Here is a 21,736-nt window from a genome sequence, read left to right as displayed (position 1 = left end):
ACATTGACTGTACAGTATGTACAGCATAGAGTATGCAGATGTAAAAAAGATGGTGAAATGTGTAAGTAAACACAAATATAGAGCTATGTACATTCTTCATGAGGGCGAGAAACAAGTCAAAACTTACCGCAGCTAATAATGACAAGCTTTTAATTATCTGTAAAATAATTTCTCCAAGAAAACAACAACTTTTAATGTAAAAGACGAGGGAAAATAAAAGACGATCAACAAAGAAAGGATTGTTTGAAGCAACAAGTCAACAAATGCTTTTCCACCTGTTGTGAGCAAGCCACACACACACACACACACACACACACACACACACACACACACACACACACACACACACACACACACACACACACACACACACACACACACACACACACACACACACACACACACACACACACACACACACACACACACACACACACACACACACACACACACACACACACACACACACTCACACACACACACACACACACACACACACACACACACACACACACACACACAGAATCAAAGACAGACAACGGCTTGCGATCCTGAGCTCTACACGCCTGTAACTTATGCCATACACACACACACACACACACACACACGCACAAGAAATACACAAAAATGAATGGGTTTCATTACCAAATTCTGTCCATTCTCCACCCCTCCCAGTCCCCATGTGGGGCCCATATGTTAACTATCTGCACTAATTTGTCCCATTGAAACACTTTTGCAAAAGGAAATGACAGTTTGGAAGGGTGTAATTTTAGCAACAGGGCTGTCCCCTGTGGGGTCACAGACTGTTGGACTGGCATTGGACGAGACTCATCTGGGGCTCATTTTGGAGAACTGAGAGAGTCATGTGCACCACAGACACTGTAGCATGCTGATGAAACAACACCAAACAGCATGTCTGTCACTGAAGAATGTTAGGAAAGGAAGTGGTGACATAATTAGGATGATTTGTCTTATTTTGCATGGAAATTATGTTGCTGAAGACAACCGTTCTTTACTTTGTTTGACATTTAAATTGTTTCATTTTTAGTCAATCTATCGTGTGGAGTATTTGAAATTGTCCTTGGTGCCCCCAGTGGCAGTATTAATAAGATACCATTGGAAATGTCCATAAATTAGCATTTAACTAGCGAGTTATATATACCCCATACATGCGTCTTGAATCTTTAACGCGTCTTAAAAAAGGCGGTTGCTAACAATTGGCTAAATGAGACTGCTACGCTAACTCACGGGTTGAGCTAAAAAAATATGGCAATGCTCCAGCACTCTTTGATTCTGTTCATTATGGATTTTAAATGTATCAATCATGACAGTAAAACATCAGGAATTTTGCAAAGAAAGGGTGAGGTCTTTAAATTGCTTGGGTGGTGCAACCAAAGGTTTTTAGGCTGAAATGTTTGTTTTTTTAAACGGAAGAAATTGCTCATGTTGAGAAACTGTAGAATGGGGAACATTTGGTATTTGTGTTCGTAAAATGGCTTTACCAAGGAATCTATCAAGAAATGTTAAACGAGTATTTGGCTTATTGTATCAGAAAAAAGATCTGATAGTAACGCTCGTATTAAAAACCCTTTTCAACAGATTGAATTATTTGTATAGTTAACTACTTTTGAAAGATGTATACAGTAGATTGTTGGGTATTTAGGAGTGAATATAAAAGCATGAGTAACAATACTTTAAAAATGCTTGCAAGTTGCTGGTTTTAGGTATTAACTTGTTCTTGTCATTCAATAGAACATAAATACAACTTTAGGACGCCCATACCTTAGACCCTATTACAAAAAAAGTATATTCTAATAAGTATCTTCTTTTAGAATGGCCCAGAATGCAACACAAGGTACAGAATCAGTTAACATTTAGAAATTTGATCGGAGAATCCAAAAGTTCAGCAACGAAAAGAACATCCAGAGAGCGCCGACATCCGCCAAGGCTGTTTCCAAAAGATACAAAAAAATGTGTGTGTCCGCCCCGTGATCAGGATTCTAATACAAACTTGTATAGGCTCTAATTTGGCCCATGCTTTAGCCTTTCATAAAATCGTTTTAAAATTCTGCGAGTTGTAATCCTGATGACAAACGGAACCAAAGAGATGGCAGGGTTTGTGAGGTAAAATAAAGTGAGTCTTTGTTGGAAAGTAGACTTTTGAAGCCTTTCTTTGGTTTACGGGCATAACCTTGCCCAAGAAAATGAGTTACGAGTCAGTGAAGACAAGAAAGGAAAGAAAGGGAGTGAGGCAGATTAGGGGAGATGCCTGGACTGGATATCACAGGACATACATTTCTTATCTCAGCACTCTCAGATGCTTTAGATTAAGGGCAAAGAGAGAACAAGGTAGAGGGAAAAATAAAAGCTGGCGAGGGACTTCGGAAGGGATAAGAAATTCTCTAAAGACGTCAAGCGGTGGAATAGAGCAACCATCAATTATCAGAATTAATACATCTGCTTGTCATTGTACTCCCCCTCTTTTTCGTCATCTTCAGCTCTTCGTTATTATCCAGGCAGGTGTGACGCATGCAGAGGCCACGCAGCGAAGATATGTCAACAATCTTGCGGGGGTGTTTGGAGGATAGAAAGATGCCGTGTGATGAAAAGGTATAGGGGGAAGATTACGAGACGTGATGCTCAGACCTGTCAACAGAAGAGGAGCCCAACAAGATCCGATCCTTGGAGGTGGCGAGTCAGATTATTTGAGGAGAGGGAGGTAGAAGAAGAAGAAGACGGGGGGAGGGGGGGGTGACAGTCGCCAACCTCGTCAGACACGTCCCAACACGCCTCGGAAAGATGAGTTGGGGGGGATGGTGAAGAGAAACCCGGCTGGAGCCAAAGAAGTTACTGCGTGGCTATATTTAACATTTTCAACATGTGGGCTTCATTTGGGTGGATGTGTGCTCAGCATACCTTCTGTGACAGGAAGCGTCTGCCAGCAAGTCAGCACTCAAGCTATCCACCGTTTGGTTCTTAAAGAAGTTAAAGACTTCACTTAACGACTGATTATGTCCAATAAAGAGTCTGGTGAACGAGTCCATCAGTAACTTGGAGGAGCTGATTTCTAAGAGTTTACGGGTTCTTGAGGAAACATTGCAAATGGTTCATGTTTATAGCCCCTCTGTTATCCCACTTCACTCTCCATTTGTCCCCTTCTGACCAGCATGCATTGAGGCAAACAGGATGAACATTTGTTGTCTCACTGACAGTGGAGTCAGCCCCGAGACAGCCCAAGTCGTCATTAAAGGTGGGGTATATAATTTATTTCAGAAACACTTTTTGATATATTCCATGGAATGCTCTTAACATCCCGATAGCAATGAATATCTTAAGTGCTTTGACAAAAAATCCATACAAAAATGTCATCTGTGGAAGCCGTAGTACTGTAAAAAGCACGACCAATCATTTTAGCCGGCCCGGCTAAAATAACTGGATGGCCTACCTACCTGTCAGCCTCCCACCTGTGTACAAACTTATCTCGTGCCCTCATTGGTCATGTGCGCGTTCGTGTGTGTTGGAGGAGGGGCTCTGTAAGGAAGTGGCAGATTTTTTCCGGTTGTGTATTTTCAAATTCTAGCGCACTCGAGCTGGTTTCTCCAAAATTACCTACCCCACCTTTAAGGCATAAAATACTTCAAATAAGTAGCATCATATACATGGAGGTATTAGCCTTGGTGATGAGCCTTGGTCTACTTGTCTACTGGGATATATTGGACTGTTTATACAGATGTAGTTGCTAATATCCACTAGGGCTGTACCCGAATATTCGTTCGTTGGAGTACTATTCGGGTTTTGATTTCGTTATTCGGATATTCGTTTTGTTTGTATTCCCTTTTTTTTTTTAAATTGAATTTATTGAAATCTCCAATATCAACGTAAGAGCTTGCACTTAAGTGCTAACACTTAACCATAAACGTTATAGTTTACTTTCTACGTCTTTATATGTAGATATTACCTTTCTCCATTAATCTCCGTCACGTTGTTTCCAAAGCAACAACAACTTCCTGTCAACAGCGCTACCTCTCCTTCAAAATAAAAGCATATCCATAAATAGGAAGGCCAAGCCAAATTACACTTAAGACATATAGGCCTACAACTGCAACGAAAGTACACAATGCAATATCCTTTTCGATTTCAAAGAACACAAATTGGGTTAATATTTATAAAACAACAATACTGTAGAATAACAAAATGAATGCCGTGAATACACCAAAATACACGTGTTGAAGCGGTTTGCTGCTGATTACTACGCCCCCTCCCCCCCCCAGCGCGGGCCGAACATTCACTGCTGATTACTACCGAATATCCGGGGTATTCGGGACAGCCCTAATATCCACGCATTAGATTGATGGGGGTCAAAAAACCAAAGACCTTGCCACAATAAATATCAAAGCTTATCTGATGCTTGAGATTCAAACAGGCTTGTTTGTTCAAGTGGATTTCTCGAAAGTTACGGTTATATTTTGTTTAAAATCTCCTCTGGGTTTCCTTGGACGAGCTATTAGTTGGGATTGTAACCAAAAGTAATTTCTGATTAAAAGACTGTACATTTTTTAAAGATACCTTATTGATTATTCTAAAGGCCCGGACACACCAGGCCGAAATCGGCCGTTTTCGTTAGTCGGACGACGAAGCGTGCCCTGTCGCCCAAACTCAATTTGGTGTGTCCCGCACCATCGGCCGTGACACGCCTTATTTGGCCTTTCATGGTCGACGCACGGCCGATTCAACATGTTGAATCGGCCGTGCGTCGGCCACAGGCAGTCGGACAAAGAAATCACTCTGATTGGCTGTTCAGCTAGCGAATCAATGTATGAGAAGCGAAACGGTTGCTTGATAATATCTTCCACAAGCAACACTCCAATGGCTAATAGCTCCAGTACCGCACAAAACATGTTTTCAATGGACGAGAGTGAAAACGGAACGCACACGCTATTTGTTGTTTGTTTGTATCACGTAGACTGTTCTTTTTCTCTGTCTTCCGGTTGTTGCCTCTTTTGAATGACGAATACACACTACCGCCGCCTGCTGGTAAGGAGAGTTATTGCCACTCACGCATGCACAGATCGTACGTGCCGACGCAACAGTCGGCGTCAGCGTCGGCGAGTTCTCTGGTGACTGCTTGGTGTGTCAGGGCCTTAACATACATACAGACATACAGTCTCATATTAACTTTAGAGTAGCTCTAGAATCCATGTTTACAGGGTGCAGATCTATTCAAGTCAAAATTACTACAATTCATCCTGGGGTGTTGAGCATGGACCCAGTAGTACCCATTAATATTAAGATATCCCCAAATCCCAAAACACAACCTCAGGGTGGCATAGATTCCCAAAGTTCATTACTCCTATTATTCTCTGGGTTCCAGGAAGTTCTGTAAAACATCATGGAAATACATCAAGTAGTTGTTGAGTCTGGACCACGGCTGATAACACAATCCCTAGAGCAGTGCTGCTCCAGTGGATCAAAACCTCTTGAGAGACAATCATTGTGTATAAACAGCTAAGGAGCTGAATCTAATAAGTTCAGTCAGCTGTGATGGAGCAGCAGACAACACGGATGAACAAATACCCACAAGTGCTGTTATCTAAACCGTCAACAGAGCATTCCTACCTCAAGGTCTTAACCTCACCCTCATCTCCTCCAAACACACACTCAGTGACACAAACACACAACTCTGACTCACAGCACACTCCACCCTCCTCAGCTGTAATAACTCTTATCATCATAGCCTTACTTGAACCTAAAGAAAGTAAAGCATGTCATTTGATAAGCGGTAATATGTCACCATGTGAAAATTTGTCTGGACACATAGAGCTATATATTTTATATTTTTGGGAAGTGTGTTTTCGATGATATATTTTGAGAGGGTTAGGGTTCACCTGAGAGCCCGGTTCACCGAGAGAGCGTAACATGTGCAGTAAATCACCAACATTCCTGGCAGCTACAAAAATGCTGAATGTGTGTGATATCCTCCACACGCCACCATAAAATATGTTTCTTTTTTTTTTTCTTATGTAGCATAGTGGAGGGCTACAACTGTATCTCATTTTGTAACTGTTTTGTTGTAAAATGACAATAAATTAACCTTGAAATTATCATCAATTTCCATCCACAAAACATAATCATCAAGTGTTTTCGTCTCACCGTTTAGACTACCATGGTTTCATTCATATACACAAAGCACTTATAGGTTTTACAATTTAAGTTTTTGTAATAGAAGACCAACTCGGTAATACTTTCATTCATATTTCAGAGCTGTTGAGATGAAGGACTTATGGCACTTTTTTTTGCTTTCCCACTAAGGGTAGTTCCGGCTCAGGGCTACTTTTTCACCTTTTTTCTGGCCCTCCAAAATCGAGGTTCTTACCGGGCCAACAACCGGGCTGATTATGCTAAACTAGTGATGTAAACACTACCGACTGCTGAATGGTCAGAGAGAATCGCTGGCAAAGGGGCTACAACTACAACAAAATGAACATATTTTACAGTGATTTAATTGTAATACACATTTGAAAATGATGCCGAAGTAACAACATACTGATACCAGTTAGTAAAAACCATGAATTAATGCTTTGACAAGTCTGCAGACAGACGACAGACGAAAAACCTTTTAAAATGCGTGTTTTCTGAATTGAGATCGGATCGATCAGGCTAAGCTAACGTTGTATATGCTCCGACCGTCCACACTCGCAACAACGGCCTACAGACATAAATAAACTAGCGACTGTATTCACCATGACACAGACAGTCTGTGGTTTGTACTTGTTTAACTTTTGTCCAGTTTCTGAACAGATATGAGGAGCTGTGAGCTCTGTGTGCTAACAGCTAACAGCTAAAGGCAGATGTTTTGGTTTTGTGGTTCACATTGAAGATGACGTCACGGCAGTTTTACGCAGCGTCGCTCCGCCCGGCGAACAGCCGATCGCCCCCGCCTACACTGCGTTACTATAGTTACTACCCCAGTTCCTAAACTGTAATGGAAACGCAGCATAAAGTGAGCCTGGCCTACCAAGGCCTAACCATACCGTACTACGCCGTGCGAGGTCCTGCAGTGGAAAAGCGCCATTAGTTTAAGGTAACAATAAAGGTAAATGGTTACTTAAGGCAATGTGTGCTGATAGAAATGCAATAGGTCTAAAAGAGTAGGTCAAAGAGTAATACGATAAATGTAGGAGGCACAATCTGCAGGTGCAGTAGATTAACTTGTACTAATAACATTTGTAGCGCTCTCCATCTCGGTAACGTCAAAAATGCAGGCTGTCACCACAGTTTCCGATTCGCCTGTTAGCTTCACTCCCCAGTGAAAAGCGAGGGAAGTTACGATAAAACGGTTACAATCTAATCAACCGCTGAGACACGAGACAGAACAAGCAACAAAACAGCAGCTTTCTGGTGGTTGGTCTTGGAGTGCATATACCTAAAATCAGACAAAATGTTTCTTATTGTTTTAGCCAATTACCTCTATGGCCTCATGGACAGGGTTTTTGGTTCGGGTGAGGTAAATAACAGCAATGAAATCATGTAAGACACAAGTTCACAAAGATGCACCTGTGAAAACAACACGCACGCACGCACGCACGCACGCACGCACGCACGCACGCACGCACGCACGCACGCACGCACGCACGCACGCACGCACGCACGCACGCACGCACGCACGCACGCACGCACGCACGCACGCACGCACGCACGCACGCACGCACGCACGCACGCACGCACGCACGCACGCACGCACGCACGCACGCACGCACACACACACACACACACACACACACACACACACACACACACACACACACACACACACACACACACACACACACACACACACACACACACACACACACACACACACACACACACACACACACACACACACACACACACACACACACACACACACACACACACACACCTAGAGAGTTTAGACTGCAGGTACTGCTATACTTAGGAGTAGTTGTGGTTCAGAGAAATGTTTGAGAGGTTTTTCATGGCTGAGAGAGCAGGTGCGTGACCCTCTTGGATTTGATAAGAGTGTTCCACACGCTAATGTATCTTTCTAACCTCTATGAGTTCAACTATTCTTGTTGATAGTGATTACACAAGGGAGGTGAGCTCTGCTGGACAGAGCACTTTACACTCATTGTAATACTGCTGCTCATGGAGAAGAGTCGCTGCACAGGTAACTAGGAGTTGTTATTAGGGATGCATGATAAATATCGGACTGCTCACATTATCTCCAAGAGCATTGAAGGTGGTAAGCACCTTTAAAGCTTTATTTTGATCCGTTAATAAAAACGCGAAAGGAGAAGAACAAGAGCAATATGCAGGAGTGAGCTAAACATGTCACGGTGTGGACTTTTTGTCAGTTTCGGAGGAAGTACTATGTTTTTTAGTAGAACTAATTGTAAAATCACTTGAATATGTTTAGGTTACAGCTACGGAATATTAAATACTAATGCTAACCTTCAGGTGTAAATAAACTACAGGTTATGAAATGATTTGAATACAAATCATTTGGAATAACGGGGATCAGAAGAAAAAAAGAAGATAATATTTTTGCTATTGTGTGTGTGTGTGTGTGTGTGTGTGTGTGTGTGTGTGTGTGTGTGTGTGTGTGTGTGTGTGTGTGTGTGTGTGTGTGTGTGTGTGTTTGTAGCACGGACCTGATGATGAAGGGCATGAATGGAGCGAGTCCCAGAGGTGAAGAAGATCCATCCATGGGAGAGGGGTAGAGTCGGCTGAGCACCAGCAACAGCAGGAACAGACTGGGGTGAAGCTTCACCTGACCGCTGTCACTAAACACACACAAACACACACAGTCAGGATTTCTGAGTGCAACATTAATATGACCTTAAAAGAGCGGGGTGCAAAACCTGCAGTCATAGAGGCGAGGTGAGACATGATAAAATACAAAACATATAGATGTCAGCGTAAAGCTAATGCAGCTCTGGAAAAATGAGGTTTAGCATCTGGTCCTTTATCTCCATTTAAGGATACATGGGAGAGATCCAGCCATGTTTACATGTTTGATTCTGAGAGGAGTATGTTGAATACCAAAACCATCAACTAGCAAACATTTGAGATTGTTAGGTGTAGTATGCCTCCATTTGTTTATGTTGTTTGCTCGCTTGTTAACTTGAAACTGGCAGTGGGTGACACAGCATTACAATATATTTTTTGATTGATAGAGGAAGAAAGCTCTTGCTTGCATCCAAAAACGTCACACCATCCAAACATCCACTATGCTAATGCTAAATCTAGATACTGACAAGTACCCTCAGCTATGGAGAGTTCATCGTTCCTGGCAAATGAGGAATATAATATTCTTTTTAAGAAGGTTTGCAGTCTCTATATGTCAGCATGGGGTTATTATACAGCTTTTAGTTTATTTCAAAGTAGCATTTAAAGAAAAATATTCAAGTTAATTAGAAGTTACTTGGATTAGTATTTGATTACATCACTTGAGTAAATTTGCTCAGATACATTCATCTGATAATTGAAAAATTGTATAGTATGTGATATTTAGATAAACAAAGAAATAGCTGTTATAAACAACTGGGAAGAGAAACGTGTTTGGATTAATTCTCAGATTGAAAGAGAGTGTATTTTCCATAGGGATCACATACATTCAACGTTTCAATCCCACATATAACAGGGAGAAATTCCCCTAAACCACCCACATTATAATAAAGTTATCTCCTCATCAGTCCCTGAGCTGAGCTTTTATACTTCCCTCTTTTTCCTCCATCCAAAACTCATCCCTGCCAACTGAGTCAGAATGGAAACTGTCTGTGTCTGCCAGCGGTTTCACAGTTTCACTCTGAAACACTCACAGTGGAGCAAGAAGGGAGGGAGATTGAGAAACAGACAGGAAGTCCAATTACACTACAAAGTAAGGAAAATTACTGTTTGAATATCAAGTATCTAAAATGGAGAAGGGCCATGCTTTGCCTTCAGAACAGTTCTTTTCCTTCTTGTTCTGGTTTAACAGTCCAGCTGTTTGTGGGATAAATAAAGCAGGAATCAACTCCCCAAAGGTTCAGTGAGTTGTATTATCCTGGAGTAAGATTGTTTACTTTATCTTGGTTATCTTAAAAAAAAAATCGAATTAACAGCATTTTATTTATTTAACCTTTGTTTAACCAGATAAAAAAAGCATTGAGATAAAATCTTATTTTCAATGCTGACCTTTCCAAGAAGGCAGCAACGTTACACATAACACAAACATATAAAATACAGAGAACATACCTAAGAAAACAAAAGATGAAAAAGCAGTCACTACAGTGTGCACATTAGGACAGTAAGAAAGGTACACTACTTATTACTGCAAGAGCAGCTGGTGGTAAGGACTTCAGACAACTTCAATTTAAAACAGGCTATTGAGACAAGTGCCGTCAGTTTGAGGGTTGACTGAAGGTCATTCCAAGACCAAGGACCATAATAAAAAAAGACTCCTTTTTCCAGCCTCAGTTCGCACGGCAGGAACCTGGAACCGTATCCAGGCACTGGATCTGAGGTTGTGAGAGTCACAAACTGGGGCAAATCTGGCACATATATACAGTGGAAGCTTACCTAAAATGGCTTTATACATTAATAAAAACCAATGCTGCATCCTACGCATAGTAAGTGAGGACCATCCAGTTAGGCTATACAGTTTGCAATGATGAGTCCTATAGGGTGCATTTGATTTATATTGCAGTGCAGCATGGTAGAGTGGGTCAAGTTTGGCCAAAACAGTGGGACAGGCAAATCTATAAATGGTATCCCCGTAGTCCAGCTGGGACAGGAATAAGCCAGAGACCAACCTTTTACGCGATGAAGTTGAAAAACAACATTTAAAGGTCTACTAAAGACCTTTAAACCTGAGGTATACTAAAATAGAAAAATACTGTGCAATTTTCCAAACTCACATTGGTTTCGCATACAGCATCTCTGTAAAGTATGTGAATTCAGCAGTATTCACTTTCTCCACTAAGCGGCAGCTCCCCCCCCCCCGACCTCCTCCCTGTGATCCCAGTGTGCTCTGATTGGTCGGTACGAATCGCGCTGAGCTCCGTGGAGATGTGATTTCCTTGTTTAGAGATACACAGCCAAACACAGCCAAACTCAACCTGAACACACAAAAAGTCACAGCCGAAATAAAAACAATAAGTGTGGCTTGATATTGAGTAAGAAAAAGGTTTATAGGTTGATAAACGCTGTGAGAATGGGTCTGCAGAGAGAATTTTGCCACGATACCAACTGTCTGTTATCAACCTGCAGCAGGGAGGAGAGATCAGCAGAGCTGCCTGCACAGAGTGTGTGTGTGGATTGGTCAATTTGGACCAATCAGCGGGGGCTTAACGTAACGGCTCCACGGATTGGCCCATTTAGTTAGTTAGTACGTGCTTTCGTAAGCACGTACCCGGAATAATCGAATGGCTGATGACGTTTCACCAACGACGCGTTTTGGGGAAGTATTTTCTGTGTTAGAGTTTTACTCGCTACAGGGTGTACTATAAGGGTTTTGACTTTGAGAAAAACCTTCATAACACACAAGGGGACGGGTAATAACCGGAAAAGCATGACATGGGACCTTTATGTCTGAAAAGGAAGCCAAGAGTGAATTTCAATGTCTTTGTTCGAACTTCAATCTGTTGTTTGAAGTTCAGATTACTGTCCAACCAAAAGCCCAGATATTTGTAGGTATCGACAAACTCAACAGAGACGCCATCAAGGGTATCAATGGAGAGGCAAGAGGACGCTGACTTGGGAGCAAAAAGCGTTGCTTTGGTTTTCTTACTGTTCAATAGCAGTTTGGAATCAAGAAGTGCATGCTGCAGCGTGATAAAATCAGATTTTGAATTGGACACGGCCATATCCAGAGAAGGGGCACATGAATATACAATAGTGTGCATTATTTTAAGACTGTGGGCTACATTGGCTCGGTCTGTAGGGACTTGGTCTTGGAACCGTAGGGTCACGTCCCGATCGGGAAAAAAAAGGTGCCCTGAGCAAGGCACCTAACTGCTTCCTTGGCGCCGGGCACCTGGCAGCCTCTCTGCTCTGCCACCTCTCCTATCTGCATGTGGTTGCGTGTGTGCATGTATATCCTCCCCTGTGTGTGTAATGTGTGTAAACACAAGTGAGGAAAGAAATGTCCCTGTAAGGGATTAATAAAGTATATCTTCTACTTCTTCTTCTTTATCATTTTATAATCGAAAATGGTCAGTTTTGTACATTGGCTGTTTCCATTTTGTTTTTTTAAGTATAACCAAACAGGACTTTTTAGTGCTACCAAAATGTTGCAATTATTTTTACTGTACTGTAGAAGTCTTCATCTTTAGGAGAGAAACACAGACAACACCACAACGGGACACTGTGGTAGCCAGCTGTCAATCATAAGGTAGCCCCGCCCAAGAGAATGTCATGCTGTATTGAAGAAGACTTGAAACACGATAATGTTGACTAAGGTAGTAAAATAAGTTATAAGTAGGTTCATTTTCTCATAGACTTCTATACAATCACACTTCCTTTCGCAACTGGTGGGTCTGCTGGCCATTTGAAAGAAAGCATGTTCTGCACTGGCTTTACTTACTGTATATAACAGGAAATTCATGCTTGTGTATATGTAATGGAGAATAATTCAAACTAGCTAATGTTTACCGAGGTAATAAATCAAGTGAGAAGTAGGATCATTTTCTCGCAGACGGCAACAAGTAGTTGCCCCAGCTGGCCGTTAGGAAGAAAGCAGGTTTGAGGCCCCTCCGCAATGGCTTCACTTTATATAACCAAAGATTGCTGCTTGCTTAAAACAGCGGAACATCATGAGGAAACTATGTTTACATTGAAGGAAGCGCCTGCAGTTTTGCAGGTCTGCAAGTATGGAAGGTCTGCTTTTACGAGTGTGTGTGTGTGTGTGTGTGTGTGTGTGTGTGTGTGTGTGTGTGTGTGTGTGTGTGTGTGTGTGTGTGTGTGTGTGTGTGTGTGTGTGTGTGTGTGTGTGTGTGTGTGTGTGTGTGTGTGTGTGTGTGTGTGTGTGTGTGTGTGTGTGTGTGATATGTCCTCTGGGCTCTGTCATTAGTCATGAGGATCTCATAGAACGAGACAGAACAACGGACCCCCTGCAAAAACAACTTGTGCTTTTCATTACTTCATTCAACAGCACACACACACAGAACCATCCACTGGGACTGACATGGATCAGCAAGATGGGAAAGATAATAGCAGAACAATTACTAAGTGGTCTAATTTGTTTAGGGTCACAGACAGGATGTGATGTCAGAGCTGTGGTGGGGGTTGGATAGAGAGGAGTATTGCAAACATATTATGCCTTGTTGGGATACAGCTGGAGGCAGGGACTTTGATGTTACGTGAGAGAGAGTCTTAATTTCTCTGAGCTCTTCTATTAATGTCTGCCCTCTCTCCCTAAAGTCCTCAATCATCTCTAGTACCCGGGTGTTTGATGAATGGTTATTTTTGTTTGACTTCTTTTAAAGAGAGTGGAAACAGAACACTGACCTTAGGTGGTTTTATTCTTCGTTTGGAACGTAAAGAACAGGACACAGTAGCAGAGACTCAAAAGAAGTTCCAAAGTAAACTAAAGCCTTAGACAGATAAATCAGCAGTTTTGTTTAGAAAATTAGGGGAAAGTACTTGGAGTATGATTTGAAAACTGTTTTCTTTGGAAGTAAAAGCAGTGGCAGATAAGAATGTGTGTAGTTCGACAAATCACTGCCCATCACTTTAAAATGTAGGAACCGACCTGAAATAGTTTCAGATATAAATCAGGTTTACGTGCTACACTGAGTTAAAACTTCCCATCGTGGCCACAGAATGGAGTTTGATCAAGTTACCAAAATCCCAACAATGACAAAAGACACACTCGGCTTGTCTCAAAAGTTCCAGCCACTAATGCAGGGGCAAGAAGATCAATCAGAATGTATACTGGTAGAAACATAGGAAGGAGATGTTAGATCTTTTGCCACTTAAACTTACAAAGAATTAGGAGAGTTATCATATCTTGCAATGATCAGGTATGGCATTATTATTGCCAGTAAAATGACTTTCTGTCATAGTCTGGTGGCTAAAAGTTAAGCATATAACAGTTTCTTTAAGACTAGGATTAATTGTATTAATCCCTGAAGGGAAAATTGGATTGAAACCATAAATAAAGAACCAAAATACACATTAACAAAGACAATATAAAGCGGGAGAAGATGGATGGATGGATGAGCTTGGAAAGGTTGTATTACTGATTCTTTGAATGGAGCCTGGTGGCTTTGATAAGAGAATATTAATTGCATGTTTTCTGCATAAATAACTTTGTCCAGATCTCATTTATATATTTATGACTGTGTCCACCTGGGTGTCATGTTTTCATTAATGTTCATTGAGCTGGAGCTAATAAATACCTTTGACCATTGTATATACTTTTCTGGAAATTACTGTCTTTTAACCGTTATTATTGAAGAGAGAAACCAATGTGAGTGGGTGTTGGAGAGCTAATTTTGTCCAGGGAAAAAAGGGTCTCAAGTAAAAACAATCGAATGGTTTTATGTCAAGAAAATGTACGTGAGCATTCTTGTGTTACTTCAGTGAATTGCTTCCTCATTATCATCTTGCATAAAGAACTTCAAACTGAGTAATTCACTCAAAAGTACGTAGTGTGTACAAGTATGCCTATTGTGAACATAACCGGCATCTTTTGGGGACTTTTATTGCCGTTTGGGTTTTAATGCTATCTATAAACACAAGATGTTATTCTTAACCGACATGTATTTGTTTGGGGAGAACATTGGTGGAGGAAAGATGGATTACATAGTACATAATGAATAATGATGTCTACACTTAGTCCTCTTTCTGGTTCATGATCTCATTTCTGTAATCTTTCGTGAATTGTGACCTATTTTGAAAATGCACTTGTGCTCCACAGGACTCTGAAACCACTAACAGCAGCTCTGTCTGTGTCCTGCTGGGTATTGCTTCATGGTGTGGTCGCTGTGTTTGGGTGGCTGATGTGGGAGGTCAGACAACCGGGATCTGGTTCCGTGGGAAATTTGCGAATGTTTTAACAAGGGTCGGAATGGAGTTAGGGGAATTGTGAAAGAGCTGGTCAATTAATTGGATCCATATTAAGATAAGGCCGTCTGGGGAGCTGTTGGAAGGCTGCAATGCTTTTAAAGAGGGAGTTCGGGCTGACAAAAGATAAGACCAATGAACCTCCCCACTGCAAAAACTAAATCTCGACAAGACATTTCCTTTATTTGGTTGCAAAGTCTTGGTGTGCAAATGATATCTTGAGAAAGAGGAAGCCCACACAAGAACCTAATCTAGGGCAATATTGCTTGATTAGAGAAAATAGCTTAAGAGTTCATAGTTCATGTTTCCATAATAGCATTAAGACTGATGGAAAAGTTGCACCCACTTGTTAGCCCAACAAAAAAACAACATCGCTGCTTAATCAGCTTAAGAAAACAAAAAGAAAGCTTCCGAGTATGGCTTAAGTGTAAGTCAAATGAAAGCTATAATGGGATCAGGGGAGTGTGAAAAGCCATAGCAAGGGGCTGCATGTGTGTGGATTAAAGAGGAGGACCACCTCACCTCTCCACCGTGCCGGCAGCCGCCTCCAGCTGGGTCAGCAGGAAGGGATAGAGAGCGGGAAAACGAGTGAAGAACTCCCGGCCCGTCATCCTGAAGGGAAATATACATTTGTTAAACAGTAATAATGGAAGAGCCATTATATGTATACTTTCAAAAACAAGAATTCTCACCACTAAAGTCCAGAAGCTCTGTTTTTAAGGCTTGTAGAACTCCCACTATAGTAGATGTTGTAAGGTGAAATATAATATATTAAGGATATTTACTGACATCTTGATGTACAGAACAATCACACAAAAAAAAAAAATCAGAAATGTATTCAGAAACACTTACACCAACAAAGTGAGGATAAAGCAACTAGTTATCTCCGAATACCAAATGATAGAAAAAAAAACCTTAATAAAGAACTGTTTTGTATGGATGTCTTCTGAAACCTTCATCAGAATAGGAACATCTAACGTGAGGAGTGGGATTGGTATCTCGTTTGGTACACGAGTAGCCAACAGTTGTTTTTTTGTTGTTGGAAGTGCCCGGCCAGTTGTATTAGGGCTAAAAAATGTAGGCAGGAGCTTGGCAATGGAGTGCCTCACTATGTAAGAGATTACATAGTGAGGCATGTTCAGCTCCATACTGAACTGTATTGGCCTCCAATGCAGCAAGTTTAAAGAAAATAAATAATGTTTACTAGTCAAACATGGGACAGGGCAGTTTGGCTAAGACGAGTGAAAAGGGGCCTAGCAGGAGTCAAGATGGGACAAACTCTTAACATCATATCACAATAATTATTCATCCTGATTTTTGCATATTTTCCCGGTTGAAAAAAAACAGGAGTGAAAATTGATACTGACAAGATAGATGGAGTCAGGTTTGAAATGGGGAGCAGGAGGGCATATATCGTGGAAAATGTAATTTGTAGTGTTTTCATGTTTTTTATTGCACTTCTGTAATTTGACTTCCTTATTTATTTTATGTTTTTACTTTATTGTATGTTGCACTGTTGGAGGAGAATGGGATTTAAGATTTTCCTTAACTATTATATTGTAGATATTTTGCATATGACAATAAAGTCATATATATTGTAATTAAAGCACAGGCATAGTATTTGAACACAGCCGGAAGTCCACTGTATAAAAAAGCAACACTTCTCTGCAGCTTCAATTGCCATCATGAATCAGGAGCACTGGTGGTTGATCCTACTTCAATTACAGTTAATTCAATGACCTCATTAGTTGTGATTGAATTCATATGTCTTGAATACTCTCTGTCCAAAAAAGTGACATAAGGAGAAGCAGCAGAGGGGGGGGGGGTGCCAAAAACGTGTGCCAAAAACTCTACCTAAACACATCCAGCCTTTATGTTTGCTTACCCTGAAATACAGCCAGAAATAAACTGTGTGTGTATGTACACATACTACGCTGTGTGTTACCGTCACATGTGCTTATGTATGTATTCTCTCACACAACTGTAGATAAAATGACAAACTTTATATTTAACGCTGGCGGTCTCACTGCGGCAACCGCCATTCAGCCTCAGGGCCAATGAAATGTTTTTATTTAACTCTGCGCGTCTAAATCCAGCCGTTGCTAAAGGGAAGAGCTCTGGTCTACTGAGCACATGATCTCAGGCCGGGAGCGTGTACACACACACACACACACACACACACACACACACACACACACACACACACACACACACACACACACACACACACACACACACACACACACACACACACACACACACACACACACACACACACACACACACACACACACACACACACACACACACACACACACACACACACACACACACACACACACACACACACACACACACACACACACACACACACACACACACACACACACACACAGTCTTGGTAGTAAAGTGGGTCATGTGTATTGGTTCAACCTGGATCCGACACACTCACCTCCTGTGACCCGACACACAGATTCACACACTGATAAGAGTGTGGAGATAACCGCAGCAGTGGAAGAAATACTACATTTGTTAAAATACTTTGTTCCAAGTCCTGCATTCATATTTTCTTGAGGGTTTAATAATTATTCAGGCAGTTTCTTATATTATTATTTTTAAATGTAGGCTCTATGTGTAGGTGTTTTAATAAAAAAATGTAGGTAATATTTTCCATCCACATAATAAATAAAAAATGGACTAAAGTACCAAAATGAAAAGTACTTGTTAAGTGTACAGGCCCATTTTGGAATGATATGTCTGAAATGGTTGGATAATGATTATTGATGTATTAATGCTAGATATTTCAGCCCATAATTATAAATAATTATTTATTTATTTGTTGATTTATATTTTGCGTTAGCTAATAATCTCATTCTTTAAAGTATCTAAAGCTGTCAGATAAAAGTAGTGGAGTAAAAAGTACAATATTGGCTTCTGGATTGTAGGGGAGCAGAAGAATGAAGTAACATAAAACGAAAATACTTAGTTAAAGTACCTCAAAATTGTGCAGTACAACAGTAAATGACATCCCACAAATGGATACCTGCAGATTTACACTGCATATGGGAACAAATACAGGACACAACATTGTGTGCGCCCCCCCCCACCCTCCTCTGCTCTCTCTATGAGACTCTGCTGCCTGGAGGACAAAGGTCAGAGGTCGTGTTGGAGCAGATTAGATGGGGGTAAAAGGGGTGAGGGTCACAGAGCAGGACAGAGCAGAGGGGAAAGGCCAGCTCATGTTTGTGGGCTCACAGCTGTGGCTGTATTAGGCACAACAAATGTGTTGGAGATTAGTGTGCAGTTTCTTTCAGAATCCAAACATATAATAATGAAAGTAATACGTTCCACCCGTCTCAGATGGTTTTAAATAACTTCAAGACACCGAAGAGGTACAGCAATCCAATATTTCACAATAAATACGAGTCCAAAAGCAGAATACACTCTTAATGTGCTGTGTACTGTTAGCCCAATTTCAATTATGAACCAAACTACTAAACCTAAAGTAAGGTGGGGTTACAAATAGCTCATGATTCATCAGTATACAGATTTTATTAATGTATATATTGATTTATCAAAGACAGCCATCCCTTTGCTCTACTTAAACATGTGTTCCTTTATCACTACCGTTTGATGATACTACTTTGACTTTCTGTAGGACTGTGACTTCTAAAGAGTGCTGTATTGGTATGATTGCTTAAGTTAATAAGAAGGAGAACGGGAGAGCCCAACACTCAACTTGGATTTGATTATTTTAGCCTTGATTTAGACTTCTTAAATGCAATCTTTATAAGTTCTGAGAGTGTAGCTTTCCCAATATATTTTTATTCAAAACACCAAGGTCATATAAATATGGAGATGTTTGCATGTACGATAGCGCAAAGTGAGGAGTTGAAGCAGGAGGAAGATACAGCTTGGAGGTCGGAATGCAGAGAGCAATCCTCGCTCGGTCAGCTTTGTTTACAGTTACATGTATCTCATAAACGATATCAGATCAACATGGATGCACCGACACCGTGATGGAGCGGAGGAGTCTGAGCTGAGTGGAATGATAATCCAACAGAAAAAATATGCCTGGAACCATGTAACTATGTCAAATACACAGTTGAATTTCCCACAGACAGCAAGACTTCCCAGATGCACAAACTGCAGCAAATCAACTAGTTTGTGCATAAGGGAACTATTCATGCTCCATAAAGGCTTCTTATGAACACACGGCCATGTATTAGAGTGGACAAGCTGTCACAAAGCGTTTTCTGCTGCTGGACATCACAACCGTAAAATCGTGGTAATGGCAGAAACAAGAATTACAGCCGAAGGAAGAGACAGACGTCCATGATTAAGAATGAGTTGCAGCTTCGTGGCTCCGGCACGCACACTTCTGTGTTCCAGGTCGAAACCATAACATTTACTGCCATGACAACAAACATGCTACAAGGGCACTGTTGCAAAGCCTTTCTCTGCTTATCAGAACTCACGAACCCTGCCAAAGTTATAATGAAGAGAGGAGCAGGCATGAAGAGTGGGAATAAGTGACAGCAGTACAAAGGGAAACACAGCAGACTGAAAACACAAGTGAAAACAGATAAGATAAACAGCAGCAGCCTTGGCTTGGTTAGGAGGATTCAGAGGCCTTCAGCAGCCAATAGAAATACAACAAAGGGAACCAGACCACTTCCTGGAAAAGGGTCTGATTCGTGTGAAACTTCACCAAGGATGATCTGTTGCTCAACAACTCACCTCTGAGCTCGATAAAGACCTCATTACAACTATCATAGTACATGTACATTATGCTTGTTGCTGATCTGGATACAAGATGGAACTTGTCTGATGTATTAACAATAAGTTCAGGTGCAAAGGGCTATTGCATCTTCATGTGTCCAAATAGAGTGCTGCTTGGAGGATGTTTTTGTAGGCAAATCTGAAAGTCAGAATATTTCTAGTTCCCTCGACAAAGCAAATGGAATTTTTCCATTCGATTTTTTAATAACTCTGTGGCAAAATTGTTCTTCAGTGTGTTCATCTCATAGACTGTATATATAAAGGTTCATCTTAACAAATGTTGTGTTTTTTTATGGCATTCATTAAATTTCTAGATGGTCTGAACTTGCCCCCTAACATGTACAGTATGCATCTCTGAGAGTGTGTGTCTCTTTCTCAAACCAGCTGAATGTCAACGTCAGCATGCTAACATACTAGTGTTAGGAACATAGAATGTGTACTATGTTCACCATCTGCGTATAAGCATGCAAACATATGCTCACTAGAAGAAGAAAAAAAGGAGTATGTCAGAGGCTTTTCAATATCAGTTATTTGGTAATGCACAGAAATGTTGGAAAAATGTAACATTTTTAACAACCAAATTATTTGTTGTTTGACATATCTAAAACACAAACCACATTTGTCAAACAACCCTTAACAGCTCATAACCCTCTACACTTAAACCTCATTTGCACAACTATTGTTGTTTCTCAAAGTTGCCCTGTGACTCAGATGTCCCTCCCTTTTTGTTGTTACAGCAGCAGAGCAGAAGATCAGCTCCACAGACACTCATGAGCAGTGGCTTTGAGTCAAATGTGAATTTGGGCAAAGTGGTGTTACAACAGTGTCCCCCAGTGGTCAAACAACCACCATTTGAATGCATGACTTTGTATTACCATGGCGTCAAATGATTTACGGTTGCTTTTTTAGTTTTGATGCAAAACACAAATATATAATATTTGGACATCTTTTGCTATGCAGCCTTGCATTTCTAAACTATTTTATTTCTTAAAGCGACAAGAAACGACAGTTTCATTTACAGTTCAAGATGACTTGCTTGCCAAACTTTAACCAAAGTCTTTCCAGAGGTTGTTTAAAATGTGATTATTATACTTCTGCAACTCTTGCAGCATCAACTGTATTTACAAAGTCGATTTTAACAACCGTATATCTCTTTTATGAACAGTCTACCTTTCTGTTTGTCCATTTCATTTCCTCTTGTGTGTTAATGGTTATGTATAGCACTGGCCTGAAATGCACCATTCAAAAAACTAAAGTAACTTCATCCTTGACACAAGTTACACTACACACTGTATAAAAGTGGAATCACCTCAAGGTATTTCATATGTTTCATAAGGGCCAAATCATAATTTTTTGTTGCTAAGAACTTTTGTTGCACTATTCATTTTGCCTATTTGACCTTTGTTGCAAATACATGTCTGATAACCACTGGCTATGATGTAGTTTGTATTCATGGGGAGAATCCCATTGTAATGGTGGAGCGGTTTGAGAGAGGGAGAAGCAGCAGACCTGTTCTTTTTCGAGTGCTCGTCCTTCCCCTTCTTCACTCCGAAGATCCTTGTGATCAGAGTGCTGAAGAGCAGAGTGGAGGAGTTCCTCACCTGGGGAACACACAAGGGGAAAGGTCAAGGGAGGATATGAGACAGGAAGAGAGAGTGTATGTGTGAATGGCTAAGTGAATCCAGTCTAAGCCCCTTCTCTATAAACAAGCAGCGGCTGTTAAATGGTGGATCATGACATTTAAATTCCACATTTTTTTGAGTGTCTTTATCTGTTTTGTTCTCAGTTTTTTTAGTGTGTCTTAATTGTATGTATTTGCATTGTATCATATGACTTCTCCCTGCAGAACAAGTAGACTTGTTGTTGTTGACTTTAATTCTTACTG

The 21,736-nt window shown here is 40.9% G+C and overlaps 1 protein-coding gene across 5 annotated transcripts in view; it reads right to left on the bottom strand.

The window, feature by feature from the left end:
* The window catches only part of thada (THADA armadillo repeat containing), a 157,577-nt gene that overhangs the window by 78,219 nt on the left and 57,622 nt on the right, over positions 1-21,736 (bottom strand). For all 5 annotated transcript variants that reach the window (XM_079689657.1, XM_079689658.1, XM_079689660.1 and 2 more), the window contains 3 exons: positions 21,361-21,452; positions 15,592-15,681; positions 8,673-8,804 (listed from right to left, as the gene is read on the bottom strand). In XM_079689657.1, the coding sequence (XP_079545783.1) occupies positions 8,673-8,804; positions 15,592-15,681; positions 21,361-21,452 (314 nt within the window). The remainder of the gene's footprint in view (positions 1-8,672; positions 8,805-15,591; positions 15,682-21,360; positions 21,453-21,736) is intronic.

Source organism: Notothenia rossii (genome assembly GCF_949606895.1).
Source record: "Notothenia rossii genome assembly, chromosome: 6".
NCBI classification, from domain to species: domain Eukaryota; kingdom Metazoa; phylum Chordata; class Actinopteri; order Perciformes; family Nototheniidae; genus Notothenia; species Notothenia rossii.
The sequence above is the reverse complement of the archived record's forward strand: the minus strand, read 5'-3'. Positions and strand labels throughout refer to the sequence as shown.